Source organism: Egretta garzetta, unplaced genomic scaffold, assembly GCF_000687185.1.
Source record: "Egretta garzetta isolate BGI_Z169 unplaced genomic scaffold, ASM68718v1 scaffold655, whole genome shotgun sequence".
Lineage (NCBI taxonomy): Eukaryota > Metazoa > Chordata > Aves > Pelecaniformes > Ardeidae > Egretta > Egretta garzetta.
Genome location: NW_009259716.1, coordinates 1,257,463 through 1,274,959, shown reverse-complemented (window position 1 = coordinate 1,274,959; position 17,497 = coordinate 1,257,463). Strand labels below are relative to the sequence as shown.

The window sequence follows — 17,497 nt, the reverse complement described above, 5'->3', positions numbered from 1 at the left end:
CGCTGGCCACGCTTCTCCTGATGCAGCCCCGGGTAGGGTTGGCTTCCGGGCTGCCAGCGCCCATGGCCGGCTCATGGCCAGTTTTCATCCGCCAGTACCCCCGAGTCCCTCTGGGCAGGGCTGCTCTCCATCCCTTCATCCCCCAGCCTGTGTGGGTACCGGGGGCTGCCCTGACCCAGATGCAGGACCTTGCACTTGGTCTTGTTGAACCTCATGAGGTTCACACATGCCCACCTCTCCAGCTTGCCAGGCACTTCACATATCTATGTTTCTGTACTTAGTGTGGATTCTGCAGGTCCTGGGGCGACACCAGCAGTTTGAGAACACGTTCTTGGAGGCGAGGCATGTGCTGGTTAAAAACAGGGTCTGTGCAGAGTTCCGTATTTAAATCTTGTAGACAAAATGAATTGTAGTGTCTGCTTTTAATACTGCTTTACCTGGTCTGTGTTATGTGGAAACGCTAAATGTTTGTGGAGTGGTGTCGCCTTAGGCTTCCTGTTCTCCTGGTGTGACCAAAAAAGTCTCCGAAGGCGTCGGTGACCTGGCAGCAAGGTCTCCTGAGCCGGCGTGGGGTCTGGCTGAGGCTCTCCCGAGGAGGGGGCGCAAGTGGCCCGGTGGCTCCCCTCACGGAGCCAGGCATTTTGGAAGATTGTGGACGTTTGGGATTGCCTGTCTCGTCCCGGCCAATTTTAGCAGGTGCTTAGAAGCTGTTTCATAGCCCCTGAGGTATGAGGCCTGCTGGAGGGCTTTCACCCAGCCCTGCCTTTTATCTTTGTTCTGGGTGGTGTTCAGCCCGGCCGTGCGGGTGGGTCCTGACGGGCTCAGGGGGAGCGGTCGGGGGGATTCGGCAGGGTGGGTGGCTGTGGGAAGGGGGATGTGTGGCCGAGGGCTCCAGCGGCAGTAGGATGGAGGTCCTCTGCCTGCCCCTGCCCTGGTTTTGGATGTGTTGGGAAGAGGAGTGGGTTTTTTGCAGGCTTATAGTGGGACTATAAATAAAATTTTATTACTATGTAAGTAATGTAATTAGATTACTTATAGAGTAATAATTTATTTATAATGTAGTGCAATCATTATTCCCTATTTTTAATCATACTTAGAATTTCTTGCTTTAATCTTTACATACGTGCTGAAAGCTTGTAGTTTAAGATGTTTCGGAGGTGAAATCGCCTCATTACGTGTATTAAAAAGCCCTTCAGATAATGAAGGATTTTTCCATTAACGATGGAATGGCAGTTAACATATTTGTATTATAAACTCATATGACTGTTTCCTTACTGTCATGATGGAGAGCAATACAGATTTCAGGGCCATCCTCCTCTTCGTTTTCTTTAATACAAGGCAATGGTGCAGAAAGGACCTTCTACAGAGTGGGACAAAAAAATCTTCTTAAGTAGTTAAAAGGGTTGAGATGTTTTGCTTTCTGCCATGGTTTGATTATTTTGGCTCTTAGAAGAGCTCAGCACTTGGTCTGAGCCTTGGTTCAGGTCTGGGTCTGGAGATGCGACAGTCTTCAGCAGAGATGCCGGTGGAACACCTCGTGCTCGCTCAGTGGATGGAGGGGAGCTTTCTGCAGCACCCTAGCCTGGGTCATTTTATTTCACTACTGAGCAGAAAAAGATGATATATCTGGTACCCATTTCTCTGCTTATAATTGGCTTGAACAGATTAATCATTGTTCCTGGGAAATGCTCAAATGCAATACATGTGGTGAAAAAGACTGCAGAATTGTCTGACTTTCTCAGCCTGGTAAAGTAAGATGGATCTCCATGCAAGTGTACGAGAAGTTTGAGCAATTAAGAGTTTTACTTCCTTCCTCGACCTTTGAGATCAGGGCTGTATGGTGCTCAGTGCATGAAAGATGACATCTGGTGATGGGTCAGTGTGTTGAAGGTCCAGAGAATATCACAAGGTGTGAAAATGCAGTCAGTACATTTTGTGACCACTGAGTTTTCACTTCCAATCCTGCTGTCTTCCTCCTCCTCAGGTCTGTTTTCTGTGTTTCCTTTGTTTGTCTTTTTGCATTTGTTTGTAAGACACTGAGATCCTTAGTGAAAGACAATTTAGGGATGCAACTTCGGGATGTAAGACAGGGCTAGTTACTGGGCACAGGAAGCCCCTCACTAATCTCTGTGCACTTTGCATATTAATACTGTGTTCCAATTGCGGTTCTTTTTGACAAGACACTGCAGAATAGACTTGTTAAGTGTTGCAATCGGGGAAGAAAGAGCTCCTCAAAAAATTGCCCTTTGCAATAGGATACTGGCCTGATCTCATAGCCATGCCTCTTGCCAATTGCACTTGGGGAATTCCTGTAGTTGGGGGTCTATGTTCTAAAAATTCCCATCTGTTCAGTGACTCTGCTTTCCTGAAGATCTCTCTTATTTTTCATCTTGCAATAGGTAAAGGAGAAACGGCTTCTTGCTTCTTCAGGTAGCCTAGTGGCTCCTGGTCTGGTGGTTGGACATGGAAGCTGTTTGCTGAATGTGTTTCAGTAACCATTGACTACAAGTTTCATGGCTTGCGGGAGTATTTGACTTAAGGGACACAGAATTTAAATGCTTCTTTGCCCTCGCTTGCTTAACCGATGGTATAGCGCCAGTATAGCCAAGGAGAGAGTCAGGAATGCATGACAAGTCCTGAGCTTTTCTTTTGACCCTGCCCTCTGTTCACCCCGTATCAGTACTAATAAAAGCTGAGCATCCTTTGTGCTTCCTCAACTTTTTTTCAAGTTTCAATTTCCATTTTCTTTCTTTGAAGCGCAGAGAAGAGCAAATGTACATAAACAAAACTTCATACTCAAGCCAAAGTGCAAGAGACACAACTGAATAGTAGTCTGTTGGGAATTTTAAGAAGAGCTTTTCTATGAATACTAAATTACTACATTAACTGAGCAAATAAGAACACGCTATTAATATTCATACTGTGTTGGCAGTGGCTCAGTGGAATTTAATGTTTTATAGTTCATAGAGCATCCTGTGCGTTGGGTAGGCCTTCAAAGAATGCCCACATCTACTAAGCTAGTAACACTGCAGATCTCCGTAGCTATTCCTTAATTCTCTGAATTCAGGGGTGTCTGTTTTTTGCGTAGCACATTTCTTGGCAGAATTCTTCACGGCTATGTAACGGTACCAGTCTTGCATGTTTTGTTACCCCAAAATGGTTCTTGAGTGACTGTACAAAGAGCTAAGGCACCGGCTGTAAGCTGCTGAGATCTGATGGTGAGCCTGCCTCTTCCAGAGCTCAGTGCACTGGCTTGTCCATCCTTATTAGTGATCTGCTGTGTAACCTTTTGGAGAGTAAAGGTTAGGAGGTACTTAATATTTGGCTTGTTTGCTCCTGCTTAGAGCTTTAAAAATATTGATCAGCTGAACGACGGAGGTGGTTTGCAGAACAAGAGGCCAAATGCAAACCTAAACCTGAATTCCTTTGCTGCCAGTGCTGTGTTCTTCCTGTGCACGTTCGTTTCCTTTTTAAATGTAATTTGCAAGTTAATATGTTTTATCTAAGAGTGAGAAAAAGAACAATGCTTACTGGTGGTGTTGTCACACTTAAAACCAAAAAGTCCTCTGGAGGCAGCCGTGTAGCTTGCACTGGCTGACTGAAAGCAGGAGCGCTAATCCTCTTGCCTTGACTTGGTCTTTGAATTCCTTATGGCCCTTTTGCATCGCCTACCCTCAGTAGGACTCTGGGTTTAAAGATCTTTACAAGAAAAGTGGCACGCATGGGGACAAGAGAAATGTTCAAACTTCCATTCTCGACTCCGATATTGCTAGTTTCCCTCTTGCTGGCTGAGGAAAAGACATTAATAGATGTCGAATTAAGACTTCATCAGTGGGTCCGCGCTTCATTCACTTAGAATCCTGACAGCTATTTTTTACTGCATGTAGTGATAATTACTCCTGTTGGCAGAGCAGAACTAATCTAATCTCCTCTGGCTGCCAAAAACTGTGGAGGAGCCAGGAATAATTTCTGTGTTGAGTTGTTAACCCTGAATGTACAATTCTGCCAGTACCACAGCAGGCCCCTGCTTTCCCCGAGTACCTAGCAATCCGGTGTTAATGAACATATGTATTTTGGGGAAAAAACCTGTGCCATCTAATAGAGGAATAATGTGCTCCTATTTGGTAACCCTGCTTTTGCGGTTGGTCTATCAAAGATGGCATAGGGGGGAACCGTCCAGCTTGGCTTAGAGAAAGGAGCCCTTAATGTATGAGTAGCTGTAGCTCTAAGTACCGAATTTTCTTCCTTCACTGGGTGTTGCTGAAAGAATTGAAAGGAAGCTAGACATTTCCTGTGCACAGGCGCTGTGGAGGAGCTGATGAAACCCTTGGGTTGGTATCTCTAGTTGCTGTTGCTTTTTTCTGTATATAGGTTCAAGGTGCAATTTTGGTCTGGCGGCTGCGCAGCTTTGCTGTGGTCACAGAGTCCTCACTTTGTGGCTGGAAGAGATGATGGTGCTGCTTGGCCACCGCAGGGAGTTCCTGGATCTCTCTCTCAACCCGGGGCTTGGCAGGATTCAGACAGCAGTAATACAGAATTTATGTTACTCCTCTCAACACAGTTGCTGCAACAAATACTGGAACAAGTAGGAGAAAAATCTGCAACCCTCAGGGCATTAACCAACTTCTTTGAAGGAAACTTAAAGGAGACAAGTTCTGTTTCAGTGCTTTCTGTCACTGAAACAACTTGCACATATCAACCTTGGTGACAGAATGCAGGAAAGCAATTCTCCCAGTTAAATCCATTATGGCTTTTTTTCACATTTCTCCTCTTGCTCAAGGGGTATAACTGCATTATCTTCCTGTTTGCGTATATTCTCAGGAACAGAGTGGAAATCAAAATGAGCTATTCCCAGCTAATCTGTTCTCCCAGATCAGCATCCCAGAAATGGACAGGAAGGGTCAGGAGCCCATTTCTGCAGTAAGCGCTGAGATGTAGGAAGAGCATGTGTTATGGCAATGAGCTGTTCCTCCAGTAGTATTCTGCCTTCTCTTCTTGTGTAATTCTGCTTTTCTGAGGCCAGAAATGACTGATAGAAAAATCTCCCATCTTCACAAGCCTCTATGTGCCTCCTTGCATGTAACACCAGTATTTCGTAAACTAAAAAAAGACAGTGATTGTGCCTTCTGAGATGCATGAACTGAAGCCACATTTGCTCAGCTGATTACTTCCCTTTGATATACTCGTTTTGAACCTGTGGCCTTTCCTCAACTATTTTTGTCGTGAAATGCTTGCTGTTACGTAAAACCCCACCACGTTTTGTTTATGCCTGTAAGGCTGTTCAAAGCCTAGGCAAAGGCGGGTAGCTGCAGGGTATGAGATGGTGCCCTTCAGAGGAGGAGTAGGAGGGGAAGGTTTCTGGACTTTCCCTGACTGACATGCCTTATTTCTCTGGTGGTGAGGGGATGGATGCGCGATGCCAGCACAAGTGAATCACGCTGGGAAAAGCCTGCCTTCCCTGACATGAAGGGACAGGGATCACTTTGTCTTCAGTGCCCCTCCATAGCCTAGCATCCATTTAGGCTGTCGCAGGTGCTCGGGCTTCTGTGTGTTCTCCGGTTTGTCCAAAACGCGCTACGAAGGTCTGCGATCCAGACACAAAAATAAGGAAGCTGCCAGCTGCCCAAGCCTTCTTCCTTGCTTGTGACTGAATCAGCACGATAAAAAGGAGGTGGACGTTGAAATAAACACAAATTGCTGTTTTTCTCACTATTGGTAATATTTTTTTTTTAAAAAAAGGAAGTTGGAAGAGGATCAGAGCTCTGCCTCTCCTAAACTCTGGTCATTCCTTGGCCTTCCAGTTTCCACTCACCTGACTGGGGTTGCTGTGCTGGAATTTCATATAAATGTCTCATGGCATAATTTGATCTTCAGAGCGCTTTGTGTTGGTCTCTGAACACCCTTAGGAGAGCTTTTAGTACAAAAGATACATCTGGATACTGAATATTGTGGTCTGTACCAAACAGGCCTTTATTCCATTGAAGTGCTTCAGTGCTAAAATATATTTTCTGAGAAATACCTCTAAGATTGTATGAATAGAGGAGATATGAAATGGATTTTTTTTTTCCTTTTGCATTTCATCTTTCGCTTCATTAGAGGCCTGGTTGGAGAAATCCCTCTTCCCTGTGGGCAGCTGTAGTCCTGCCTGTGCTTTTTGTGTCTAATTAGTCATTTCTATTCAGTAGCCTTTGTAAAATATTTCTATAAATTTCTGGCAGCACACGTAACCATGTACTGTGTTGAAAAAGCTTCAAAAAAATGTTTCTTTTTGTGTGAAGCGGCAAATGTTGTGATGGAAAACAGCATGCTTTTTCTGTGGGACGTGGTATAATTTGGTCTGCCCGCTCTCTTCTGCTTGTTCAGACAAATGCAGTCCCAATCACATAAAGCATACCTGCTTTTTTAGCTGGTAGACTTTTTTTGGTTTTTTTTTTTTTTTTGCAAACTTGATTTTAATTTCGATAAATGTTGTGTTAATGCCTCTTACAAAATCAAACTCGGTGCAGAATAGACCAGAGGCCACTCAAACTGTAACCTGTTCCATAAAACCACGGTGGTTCATCACAGGAGCTGGACCATTTCGGCAGCCCGGACAGTGACAACGTTACTGGTGTAAATGTAGTGGTGTAAATACTGATGCTGTGGAACATTAGGGTGCTTTAGAAATGTCTTGACAACCTACAGGTGTCAATATTGAAAATAGTTCTGAGGGTCCTGAACACAGCCGGCTGTGGCTTTGCCGAGCTGTCTCTGGGCGCTGGGTGTGCTCTGCTCTCATGGTACGCCCGGAGGTGAGCCCGACACAAGCTGGATTTTTCCCTGCTGTGAACTTTTTCGGACTCATGGCTTATACTACCCTACTGCAGTATTTTTACTGATCTGCTTATTAGGAATTCTGGACTGCTGTGTCCTAATATAGCTATGTAATTAAAAAGAAAAAGAAGGAAAAAAAAGGGGGGAAAAAAAAAAAAAGACAGCATTAACTCTTTCAAGAGAATGTTTTTAAATTACGTTGTCTGTTCTTGTACTGAAAGGCAATGTTTCCTCTGGCGGAGGCTTTCGGAGGTCAGACCAAGTGAGAGATGTCTGCTGCTCCCTGCCTCTCCAAGAGAGCTGGGTACCCAACTGCTCTCTACGCCTTTAATGATCTCCCTTGTGGTGTGCCGAAGTATAATGGTTTTCCTTGAAAAAGAAACACAATAATGTGGTAGGTTTCCAAATATCCCGAGGACTGTACTTGCTAATGAGAGACTGCAGACTGATGGTGCCTTTTCCTTATTGCCAGCAATGACGGTCATCTTTTATAGGACTGCCTAGATTTTAGGTGTATGCCCTTTTTTAATTTGGAGGTTGCTTTTACTAATTTGTACTGCTTTATACGACCACCACAGCGATTAAAATATTTGTTTTCATTGAGGAAAATTGTTTCTTCAGATGAGCGCAATACAAAGTTTTGGAAATCTTTCTGAAAGTTTTCTGGGTAATATAATCAAATAACTTCCAAAACATGAGTAGCAGATAACGAGTTCTTTTTCAAGACACCCCCCCAATGTATTTTACTGCAAAATGAGTGCTTATAAATATGAACACACTTTTTAGTTTGGTAGTCTCACAGTTTTATCCTGGTAGCTACTGTGGTTAGCGTAATAGTTTAGTAATAAGCTTTTCATTTTACCAGAGAAAAGGGACGGGTGCTGAATCGTTGGACGCCCAGCTAAGCTCAGTGAGCAGCCTTTGAACCCGCGGGGGGTTACCCTTTGCGTCGGGAGGCCCATTCCGCTAAAGGCGCGCGTGGCGCAGGCTCGGTGCTGACGTGGTCCCCGCTCACGTACACGGTTTGACAAACGCTCGGTCTGCGGCTTCTGGAGCCTGCAAGAAATGTAACGTAACGGCTGCGCTGTCGTATGGTTATGGAATATTGGATTATGGTGATGTCGGGTCTGTTTAACGGGCGATACGTGTTAAGTGCACTTTACCACTTAATGAATTAGTGAGTACTTAAAAAGGAGGGGGGGGGATTAGATTCTTCCTTGGTCTCTCTGTTAGAATGTTCCAAGTAATTTAATTTATTATGTACAGTATAGGTACTTTTAACATTTTCTTTAAAACATACGGGCTAAGGAAAAGCTCATTTCTTGTGATATGTTCTCCCATCTGTTTGCATATAATTTGCAGTGATGATAATTTAAACACCAAAGGCTGATGTAGCAAAATTCCCTCCAAATTTGAACTGATAAATCTTGTTGAAAAAATGCTGCCATCTTTATCTTCTGTTGTAGGAGACATCTGTTAAGAATAATTGGAGAAATTCTGCGGAATGGGGAGGGCATTTTGTCGGTGCCTAACTGCTGATACATTAAACGGCTCTCTTAGTGAGTTGCATTTAGCGTCTTAATATAGCTAAAATGCTCTCTAGCAAATCTAGGCCAGATTTTAGGCCCATGGTGGCTCCTGTCTCCCTTCACGGCTTGCTCTCTTTAGAGGTAAACAGCCTGATGTAGCTGCAAGCTTCCTTTGCGCCGGCAGACTTTGGCACTAACTGAGCTGAACCTGAAACTTGGTGTTTTAAAAAGGCAGCTGATTTTTCCAGTAAGGAAAAAATTTGTCAGTGGTTGTGAGACTTTCAACGTAAGAAAGTTAATCAGTATTCAAGTTGAATCAGTGTCCTGCATGGGGTAAACCTGGCGGCCCTTGATGGCCTTTAAGAGAAATAATAGAAAACCTGGGGAAAAGAAGAGACCAGAAAACAGCAATCACTTTGTATGTGCCATCTTGTTTTTAAAGCCATGGACTCCCAAACCAGCTCATCTTTGGTTCTTCCTGCCAGCATCTTGGTGGAAGAAGCGTGTATGTTTTACATCCCTTAGCCTGCTAACCCTGTAAGTGTGACTTGAAAATGATCATCACTGCAAAACCAGAGAAGCTTGTGATACCGCCTGCGTGAGCTAGAGGTACCGTTCAAGTCTCAGAAGGGTGAAAGCAGCCTGGCATGAACGCAGGGCTGTCCTCCAGCAGCCCATGCACCGCCCCAGGTGAGCTGGGGGCGTCTGCAGGCGGGGCTGGGGGCAGTGGAGGGGTGTGCGGCTCCAGCCAGCGCCCCCGCGGCCCCTTGCCCTTGCTGGGGCTGGCACCTGGCGGTCACCCACGCCTCTGGCCGCTCCGGCTGGCGCGGGGATTGCTTTTGTGATGCTTTGTGATGGGTTTGCTGGCTGTTGTCTTGATGTCCGCGACCATCTGCTGGAGTTGTCTGCTCTTGAGGCTCCTCTTGTTGGATTGGTGCTTTCACATCTGCAACCTTGCTGTAAATCTGCACCGTCAGGTGCTCTGCTTTCTCTGTGTCTGGCCGGTCAGTTCTGAGTAAGACATGAGGTGGGGCTCCCTGTTGGATGGGCGTGTGGTTCTCTCGTGCTGAATGCAAAGCAGTGACGTACTGTGAGTGAGCGGTTTGGGTGTTTGTTACTTTGCAGCCAGGACAGTATGGCTGTGACAGTCTGTATGGATATAAAAAATACTGATTTTTGTAAGCAACAATAGGCTGGAACATACAGCAATTCTATAATCTGTCGTAATGTAAACGATCCTCGTTCTTAGGAATCCACTATAACATGGAGAAATCTAGGAGCTCGGTTTTAATACTGAGCTGCTGTATCAGTGCTTTTAAAATGCATATTCCAAGCACAGAGCTGGGTCATTTCAAATACTGCTGCGTATAAATATTGTATTTGCTTTTGAACTGTACTGCATAGTGGATCGTAAGACTCTACAACAGGATCTTCAGGGAGCTGATGTCCTCGTAAGGCACTACGAGTACCCGATGTACCAGTCCTGCCAGTACCTGTGGTGCTAATCGTTATCAAGAATGGGTATTGCACTTTTTAGTTCTCCCTCTTTAGTTGCCGCAATGCTATCATGGTTATTTTCTTTTGTACTGGTGAGGTCCTTCAAAAAAATAGTCTACAGGGAAACGCAATAAAAGCCTCACAAGGGGAGCATTGCGGCTGAAGCTGTATTTTTTCCAGGCTCAGGTGATCATTGGTGCCTGTGGATAACTTCAAGGGAAATAGCCTTTGATTCGGTACAGAAATCAAGGTGGTGTGAGGATCTTAAATCTCCACTAGATAAATTGTAAATTAATTCTCAATGGCAAATCTCACCTGCTCCTGGTGTTCCAGGTGGAGAACGTGCATTCCTGATGTCTTTAGTGTGTTCAAACAGCGTGTGTGTGGTCACTGAACATCCAAGGTAGGCTTGTGTCTGAACAGCTGAGGACACGTGCTGTATACCTGAGGAATCACTGTCTCATATTAATATCATTTTATTAAGGCAACTTTGGTTCCGCGCTGCCTGTAGGGAACTGAAGAGTCAGTCTGTGTTCAGGCTAATTTGTACCTGGGAGCGTGTTGTCGTTTCTCTTGGCGTACGTAGAAAGAGAGAAAATTGTTTCTGGTCACAGAGAGTCTGCCCAGAGTTTGGTTAATGCTTTTGAGTCTGAAGGGAAGTTTTGTGTCTGGATTAGAACTGGTACAAGATCACAGTATGGTGGAAGTGCCGACTTACGAATAAATGTATGGGTGAGTTTTGTAATGTGTATGTGAGCAAAGTGAGCTGTGAGTCGCTGACTGACACACTCGATGCTTAGTGTTTTTGTTTTCTTTCCTCTAGTTTCTTTGCTTGAAGAACATAAGGACCTTCCTTTCAGCATGTTGTGAAGTATTTGGGATGAAGAAAAGTGAACTTTTTGAAGCATTCGACTTGTTTGATGTGAGAGATTTTGGAAAGGTAAGGATCCTTTTAATTACATCCTGAGTAACCCCTGTGTTCTGCTGCTTGAGATAGACGGCTTCCTTGGCAGATGCGGTGCAGAAGTTGTGACTAAGGGATGAACGTTCATTAGGAAAAAAAAAAAACCAAAACAACAGAGGGGAGGAATTAAGAAAGCGGAATAATTAGATTTACATTGGAGGGGCTCATAAAGGGCAGAGAAAAAATCCCTGGTAGGAAAGTTCTGAAGGTGTGAAAAGCATCGATAAATTAAAAAACTGGGTTGGAAGATGCTGAGTTAAGTTAAATGAAGGTGTGAAGATGGCAAACTGTGGGCGAGGGCTGCCTGGGGAAATCGCGTTTGACATAAACAGCGTGGAATCCGAAACCCCGGGCCTGTGTGTGGCGAGGCCGCCTGGCGCAGCGCCCGTTTCTGTAGTCGCGAGTGCTTGAAGATCACCCCTGCATCTGCCCTCGTAAATTGTTTTTTGACAATTAGTTTTTAAATCTGTTGTTTTGGCAAACCTGCTGTGGAGCTCAGATGAAGCTACGATGGGTAACGTGACTGCTCTAACCTGCGCGCCTGACGTACCTTCTGTGAGCCCGTGATGGGTTATTCTGGACCTAAAAGTTTGTTTCCAGTCTGTTGTTCGCAGCCTCCTACGTAGCTGTTTGATCTGTCATTGCCAGCCGATGCTCGGTTCAACTTGGGTTTCTGCTTTTGAGTCACAGGGTATCGTTACCCTAATTTCACAGGAAAGGGTCTAAAAATCACCCGAAGTAGCACCAAAAATAGGTGTTTATTCAAATTTAGTATATTTCAAGCATTTTTCCTTTTTTAAGAGGTCACACTTTTACTAACACAATTTTATGCACTGCTCTTTTTATAAGTAGACATAGAGGTAAAGATGATGTGAGCGCAAGCATGAATCAGGGCTGCAGTGTGAGTGTCTGAAATGATTCAGTGATTACTGCTAACCAAAATAGCTGATTATTTTTCTGACTCTTTTGCCTAGTTTTAGGTGCTTTGAGTATAAAATTAGACAAACCTGTTAGTTCCATCTGGTCTTTAGTTATGCTGAACATCTTTTGTCCTCATAAATCATACTCGCGACAAAGCTTTTGTTAAAATGTGGTCTTTTTACAAATTTGGTGTATTTCTTATTAAAAATGAGATTTTTTTGTTTTGATTGTGCAAGTAGCAGAGGAATTAAAATTGGGGGTTTTTTTTGTGCGCTAGTAATGTCTTATTTAAGGTATTTAATAAGTCAAGTATCTTAATGCTAGCTTCAGATCTTTGATACCTGTGCTTAACGTACAGGAGATTTTTTACTATCATATGTTCTATTTAATTGCTGAGTTTCACAGTTCCTGCCACACAAACGTAACCAGCCTGGTTTTTTTAATACAGTCTAGTTTTGAAGAAGTATTTTGCAGTGCAAATTATTACTGCTGCATCGTTGAATATCCAGTAAACAGGTTCTGAATTAAGGCTGAATTTAACCCAACAAATACATTTCTGGCATTCTTTAATTGCCATTTTAACAGAATGGAATTTAGAATATAATTTTATGTAAGTAGAACAGTTGGATAAAAAAATACCGTCTTCCGTCCATAAAATGGTAGTATTTTATTTCTCTTCCCAAAGTAGAATTGGATGCGGAGACATGAGTTTTGTACTGGGTTTGTTGCCACAGTATAGCGCAAACAGACCGATTATCCCTGGCTCTGGAATTTTGGCAATGGTGCAAGTGCTTACAAGCAATGGTTTCTCCAGTCTCGGCCTCTTCAGTGGCCTTTATCACCTTTCTTGGAAAGCTACAGGTACAAATGCGGCGACACATTTGAAAGACGCTGGCGTGTGGGATTCCTTAGTGCCTTGCGGCAGCGGTGCTGGGCGCCCTTGCGGGTGCGTAATGGCTCTGCCGCTCGGCTCTCCCCCTTGCCTGCCTGGGTGGAAGCTCGCCACGCGCGACTGGAGGCTGCGATAGGATGCGTGTAGGGTGGGATCTGTGTGCTCTACTGGCCCCTGCAAACGGGCAGGTAGTCAGCTTCCAAAAGCAGTTGGTGAACGTGAGGCCACTAAGAAAGTGCAGGGGAAAAGTAGAACTGTGCTAAAATGTATAGCAGCCTTATGCTGAGTTATTTCCATGGTTTTAAGTGTCACGTTTGTACAGCTCTAAAGTGGCGTGGGATTTCAGATGCATCTCTGATAATGTACCTATTAATTTGGGATATTTTGATTGCTAGTAGCAGCGGTGAGAATAAGAAAGCTTATCTTTTTCAAGTTGTTCTTTGCTTCTCAACTTCCCCCTTCATTATTTTTTTCCTATGATTAATACCACCAATATAGCTCTAAATCTCCCGCCTTCAAGTTGTCTATGTATGCAGAAGGCCAAAGAGACAGTGCCGCACACTCCTCCTGCTACCGCAACCGAGTCATCCTGCTGTCTCTAAAAGAATTCTTTGAGCTCTTCTCCCTAAGTGCGTACAAAATACGAAAGCTCTTAAAATTATTACGACCAGAAAAAAGATAATATGGTTTAGAAACGATCTGTTTTCTAGACTGTTGACTAAAGAGGCGATGGAATGAGTGTGTGCAATACCTACAGCCTTTAATGCATTTGAACGTGCTGGAAGCCATCTCGAGATGTCACAAGTTGGCAAGTACTTGTTAGAGATGTAAATAAACTGTAGCTGAGGTGACTCCATAAGCCTTATTTATATATCCAGTACTTTTAAATGCATCAGTTGAATTCATAGAAAAATTGTTATTGAATTTGTTGTCTTACGATGGAATATTCTGAATATGACCGCTTTCAATGACTATTTAAGCATGCCAGTGGAGGAACAGGAGAAATGTGTCAACTGTAAATGAACATGTCTTCAGGAAATAAGATTGAAGGGAAAAATCAGATGAGGGTCCTGGTGATGGAAACCTGCCATTTTTAAAAAGTATTCTGATGTTTTTCAACTTTTTAAAGAAAATGGCAGCAAACCCCTGTGCATGGTAGAAGCAGCAGCTGTGCACTGCCTGTATAGTCGTAAGACTCTTTAACAGCCTTGTGAAATACTGGTTACAAAATGTTTGCTGTAATAGTGAAACTTGCATTTAATAGCTAGGGGTCGATGAGCTGTTCTCAGACGCTTTGACATAACAGATGAAAATTTGACTTGAACTTTGTGTTCCATTTTGCAGAGTCTTTGACCTCTCTGTGATTAGAGGAAAAGAAGAGCGTATGTGGTGTGGATGGGATCAGAGGTGAAGCTGAAGTAGCAACAGGCAGATAGATAGAGAACAGGTAGAGGTACAGGGAAGCCGGTGACCCCATGAGCATGGTTTTAGTGCGTACATTCCCTGTGACTATTGACATCAGCTGCTACAGATGAGGGGTTTCTTCTCTTTCATGTATCATTGCACAGATTTTCTTATTTTTATAGTGACTGTGCTTGAAAAAAGAGGGGCTCCATTACTCAGAAATAAGAAGGTTCTTAAACCTTGCTCTCCTACATAAAACGCGTTTTTCCCCAAGTTCTGTGGCATTCCCCCATTCCCACTGGCTCACCTTTCTCTTACTACATTTTATTGTTGCTGCATTAAGTTCCTGACGGAGCATGAAATGCCCTCCCACGCCCGTGGGGTGCCAGACTGTTTTCATTACGAATTCCATGCTGGAGAGTCATTTTTCACTAGCGCCGGGTTGTCAGGTTCTTCCTTTCTACCTGTGTGCCAGAATCAGCTAATTATGTTGATACTTGTTCTCTCAGCTCTGCGAGCCCCGCACGCTGCTCGAGCAGCAGTCTTTGCTCTTTGGTATGCCGCAACAAATTGTTGCTCTGCCTATCCTCTGAGAGAAGTTTGCACCTCGTGCGTTGCAGAAATGGGAATCCGCGGATTAGTTCCAGCACCCGTAGGTATCGGTAGACACTCCCTGGCCTCAGAGAGCTGTGTTTGAGGTCCTGTGGGGGGAAATGGTTTCCATGTATTGTCAGAAAAAGAACTTTGTGTACCCTGCTTTTAAATGTTCTAAGTAACGTACAACTGAGCACAGACTGTTTTTTATGATACAACTGATCTAATATGGTAGCTATAGTGTGTCCCCCCCACCCTGTAGGGGTCCTGCAATAGATGTCTAGAAATAACATGCAGTATTAAATGATGATTTAAAAAAAACCCAAACAAGGGGATCAAAGATCAACTGCTACCCATCAAACAAGTGCCTCATTGTTTAAGGGCATATAACATAACGTCTAGCGTAGCTAACTCTCCAGTGGCACTTAAAAGGCTGGTTTATGTGAAAGCAAGCAACTGCTGTGAAAATACTGAGTGCGCGTACCAAGGTCACGTAGTTTGTGATCATTTAGTCATTCCCCTAGCGCAAAGGAAGTCCAGGCTATGATGCAGCAGAAAGTCGTGCTGAAGTTGAGGATCCTGGTGTATTAGTATTCCCTCAGGTTTAGCAGGAAGATCATGCAGATGTGCGTGAGATACACACACCAAAATCAACACAACGAAGAGCAACGGTTATTATAAGAAGATAGAGACTGTTCAGGAGGAGAGAGGAGGAGAAACGTTTAGGAAATCTTCAATAAAACTGAAGCATTTGAGATTAACCTCAGTTGTTTCATGTTTTATATGGTGAATTTAATGAGTGAGGTAATAGAGCAAAATATGAGCACTTTCACTAATAGTCATGTTAACGCTGCAGAACACTGGGGAACGTGCCAAGATATTATTGCACATTTTGGTAGACACTCAAATGGAGAAAGAGAAATGAACTGGTAAAAACAAGACAGTCATTACAAGCAGAGCTCTGTATCTTCATTGCCTGAGCTCTTTTAGTAGTAGAATTATAAAGAAAAAAAAAAAAAAAAAAGCTGAGTGGTTTGCTTGAGAAGTAGCTGTGCAGTTGCTTTTAGGGGTAGCATTTTAATGTTTTGAATGTTTCAGTGAGGTGGGACTGGTTTGGGATGAACAGCGCTTGAACTCCTTCAAGGTGTGCTTGTGAATGTGGGAGAATGAATGAACAGGAGATACGGACAGGTTTCAGCTTCCTTCTCCATGGAAGTGCTTTGGACAAAATGAGCAAAGAACCCACTGCACTGCTTGGCATGCCTGCAAGACCTCATCTCTTAGGTACAGTTTCTGTTTGTGCAGTTACATAAAGGCCGAGCACTCAGTAGGCTCCCTTAAATCACAACAAGAAAATGACTTCCAGCCCAAAAGAAGATAAATCGTAGTTTTGGGCAAAGTGATGAGGTGGGTGAACGAGTGAGATGAGTGATGGTAGAGCTCATCAACCGCCTTTTGAAAAGGCCTTGGAAGTTTATAGGAATATAGTGCCATGGTGTGACAGTGGAAACCTTTATAAATGCTAGATAAATTCAGGGTACTTACCTGTAATAATTTGTGGCAGCAGTCATCACCAAAGAGTCTGGACAAATTGCTAGTCGTAGAACTTCAATAAATCTAAAACTCTTAGCATGAGCTCATAGCTTCTATGTGAGCTTACATATTTAGGCCTGAATATTTCAGGATTATGGTCTTGAATGTTCTTGTGGCGGAATATTAGTGGACCATCGCCTCACTGGTCTTTTGAAACGAGCCTTCAGGAATCTCTTAAAGGTTTGTCATAACTTTTTCAAGTTACAATGTTTGCTTCCAGTTGATGAAAACAGTAATTATAGTCTTCATTTTTGAGCACATCACAAAGTACCACAGGTGTTCGATTATTAATGAAAAGTTCTCATCCAGGGCGTGCTTGGGATGTTTCGGCAGTATCAGAAGACTTTGAGTCCTTACATAATGTTTTTCAGCAAATGTGACCAGGTTTGGCAAGTCAAGGTTAATGAGAAACTGCTAATCTGAGAGACTAAACCCAAGTTTCTGGGCACGTTTCTCTGTTGTTGAGATGATCTTGTCCAAAAGTCAGGTGTGTCCGATTCGCCTGTCCCAGAGGCACTGACCTCCCAGCACTGGATTCTGTGGCATGCATTTCTTTGTGAGGGGGAAGAAGTTTTGGAGGAAGAGGACAGTTGGAGCTTGAGTAAGCTTCACGGGGTTTCAGGCTTCATGTCGTCTCACACGTTTGCTTATTGACATGGTTTTGAGCCTTATTTTTCATCAGGGAATTATTTCTCTGCAGTAGCGGAACACAAGCGTTTCAGTAACCAGAAGTTGCTGGCGAAGCTGACGGCTAACCCCAGGCTTCCTGGGTGTATAAATATCGGTCACATTCACACCACTGTGAGCTGTAAAGAAAAGCAGAAGGCAGTAAGTGAGTGACTTGCAGATGAAGCCCCTATGAATGGTGGAGAGTTTTGTGCGTATCTTTTTTTTCTGTGATAGTGAAATCTTTCATCCTCTAAGAGGGGTAGGAAGGGTGGGGGTTGGTTTGTTTTTTTCTCCATCTTTTGCAAAGCCTGGAGGCTTCCAAAGAGGAAAAGCACGACAGCGGATAGGTGGGAGAGGGGGGGAGGAGGAGAAGCTGAAGTACGATCTGTATAAGCTGTTCCATGTCCTCTCCTGCTTGCAGTGTAGGTAATTTCTGAGAGAATCCTTCTCCCTCCTTGACCTGGATTCTCCTGCTTGCCACCTGGGTTCTCTGCTTGTTCTCCTCTCTGCTCTGGGGTTTTCAAATGACATAGGCACAGAGTTATAGCGTCTCTGGAAACACATAGTATAGAGCTATTGCAGTTACCTGGGCCTGTCGGTCAGTCTGATATTGCCAGGAAT

At 43.8% G+C, this 17,497-nt stretch overlaps 1 protein-coding gene across 2 annotated transcripts in view; it reads left to right on the top strand.

Moving 5' to 3' along the window:
• The first annotated feature begins 10,666 nt into the window (after positions 1-10,666).
• The window catches only part of VAV3 (vav guanine nucleotide exchange factor 3), a 136,919-nt gene continuing 130,088 nt past the window's right edge, over positions 10,667-17,497 (top strand). For both annotated transcript variants that reach the window (XM_035894485.1, XM_035894484.1), the window contains exon 1: positions 10,667-10,779. In XM_035894485.1, the coding sequence (XP_035750378.1) occupies positions 10,720-10,779 (60 nt within the window). In that variant the 5' untranslated portion in view covers positions 10,667-10,719. The remainder of the gene's footprint in view (positions 10,780-17,497) is intronic.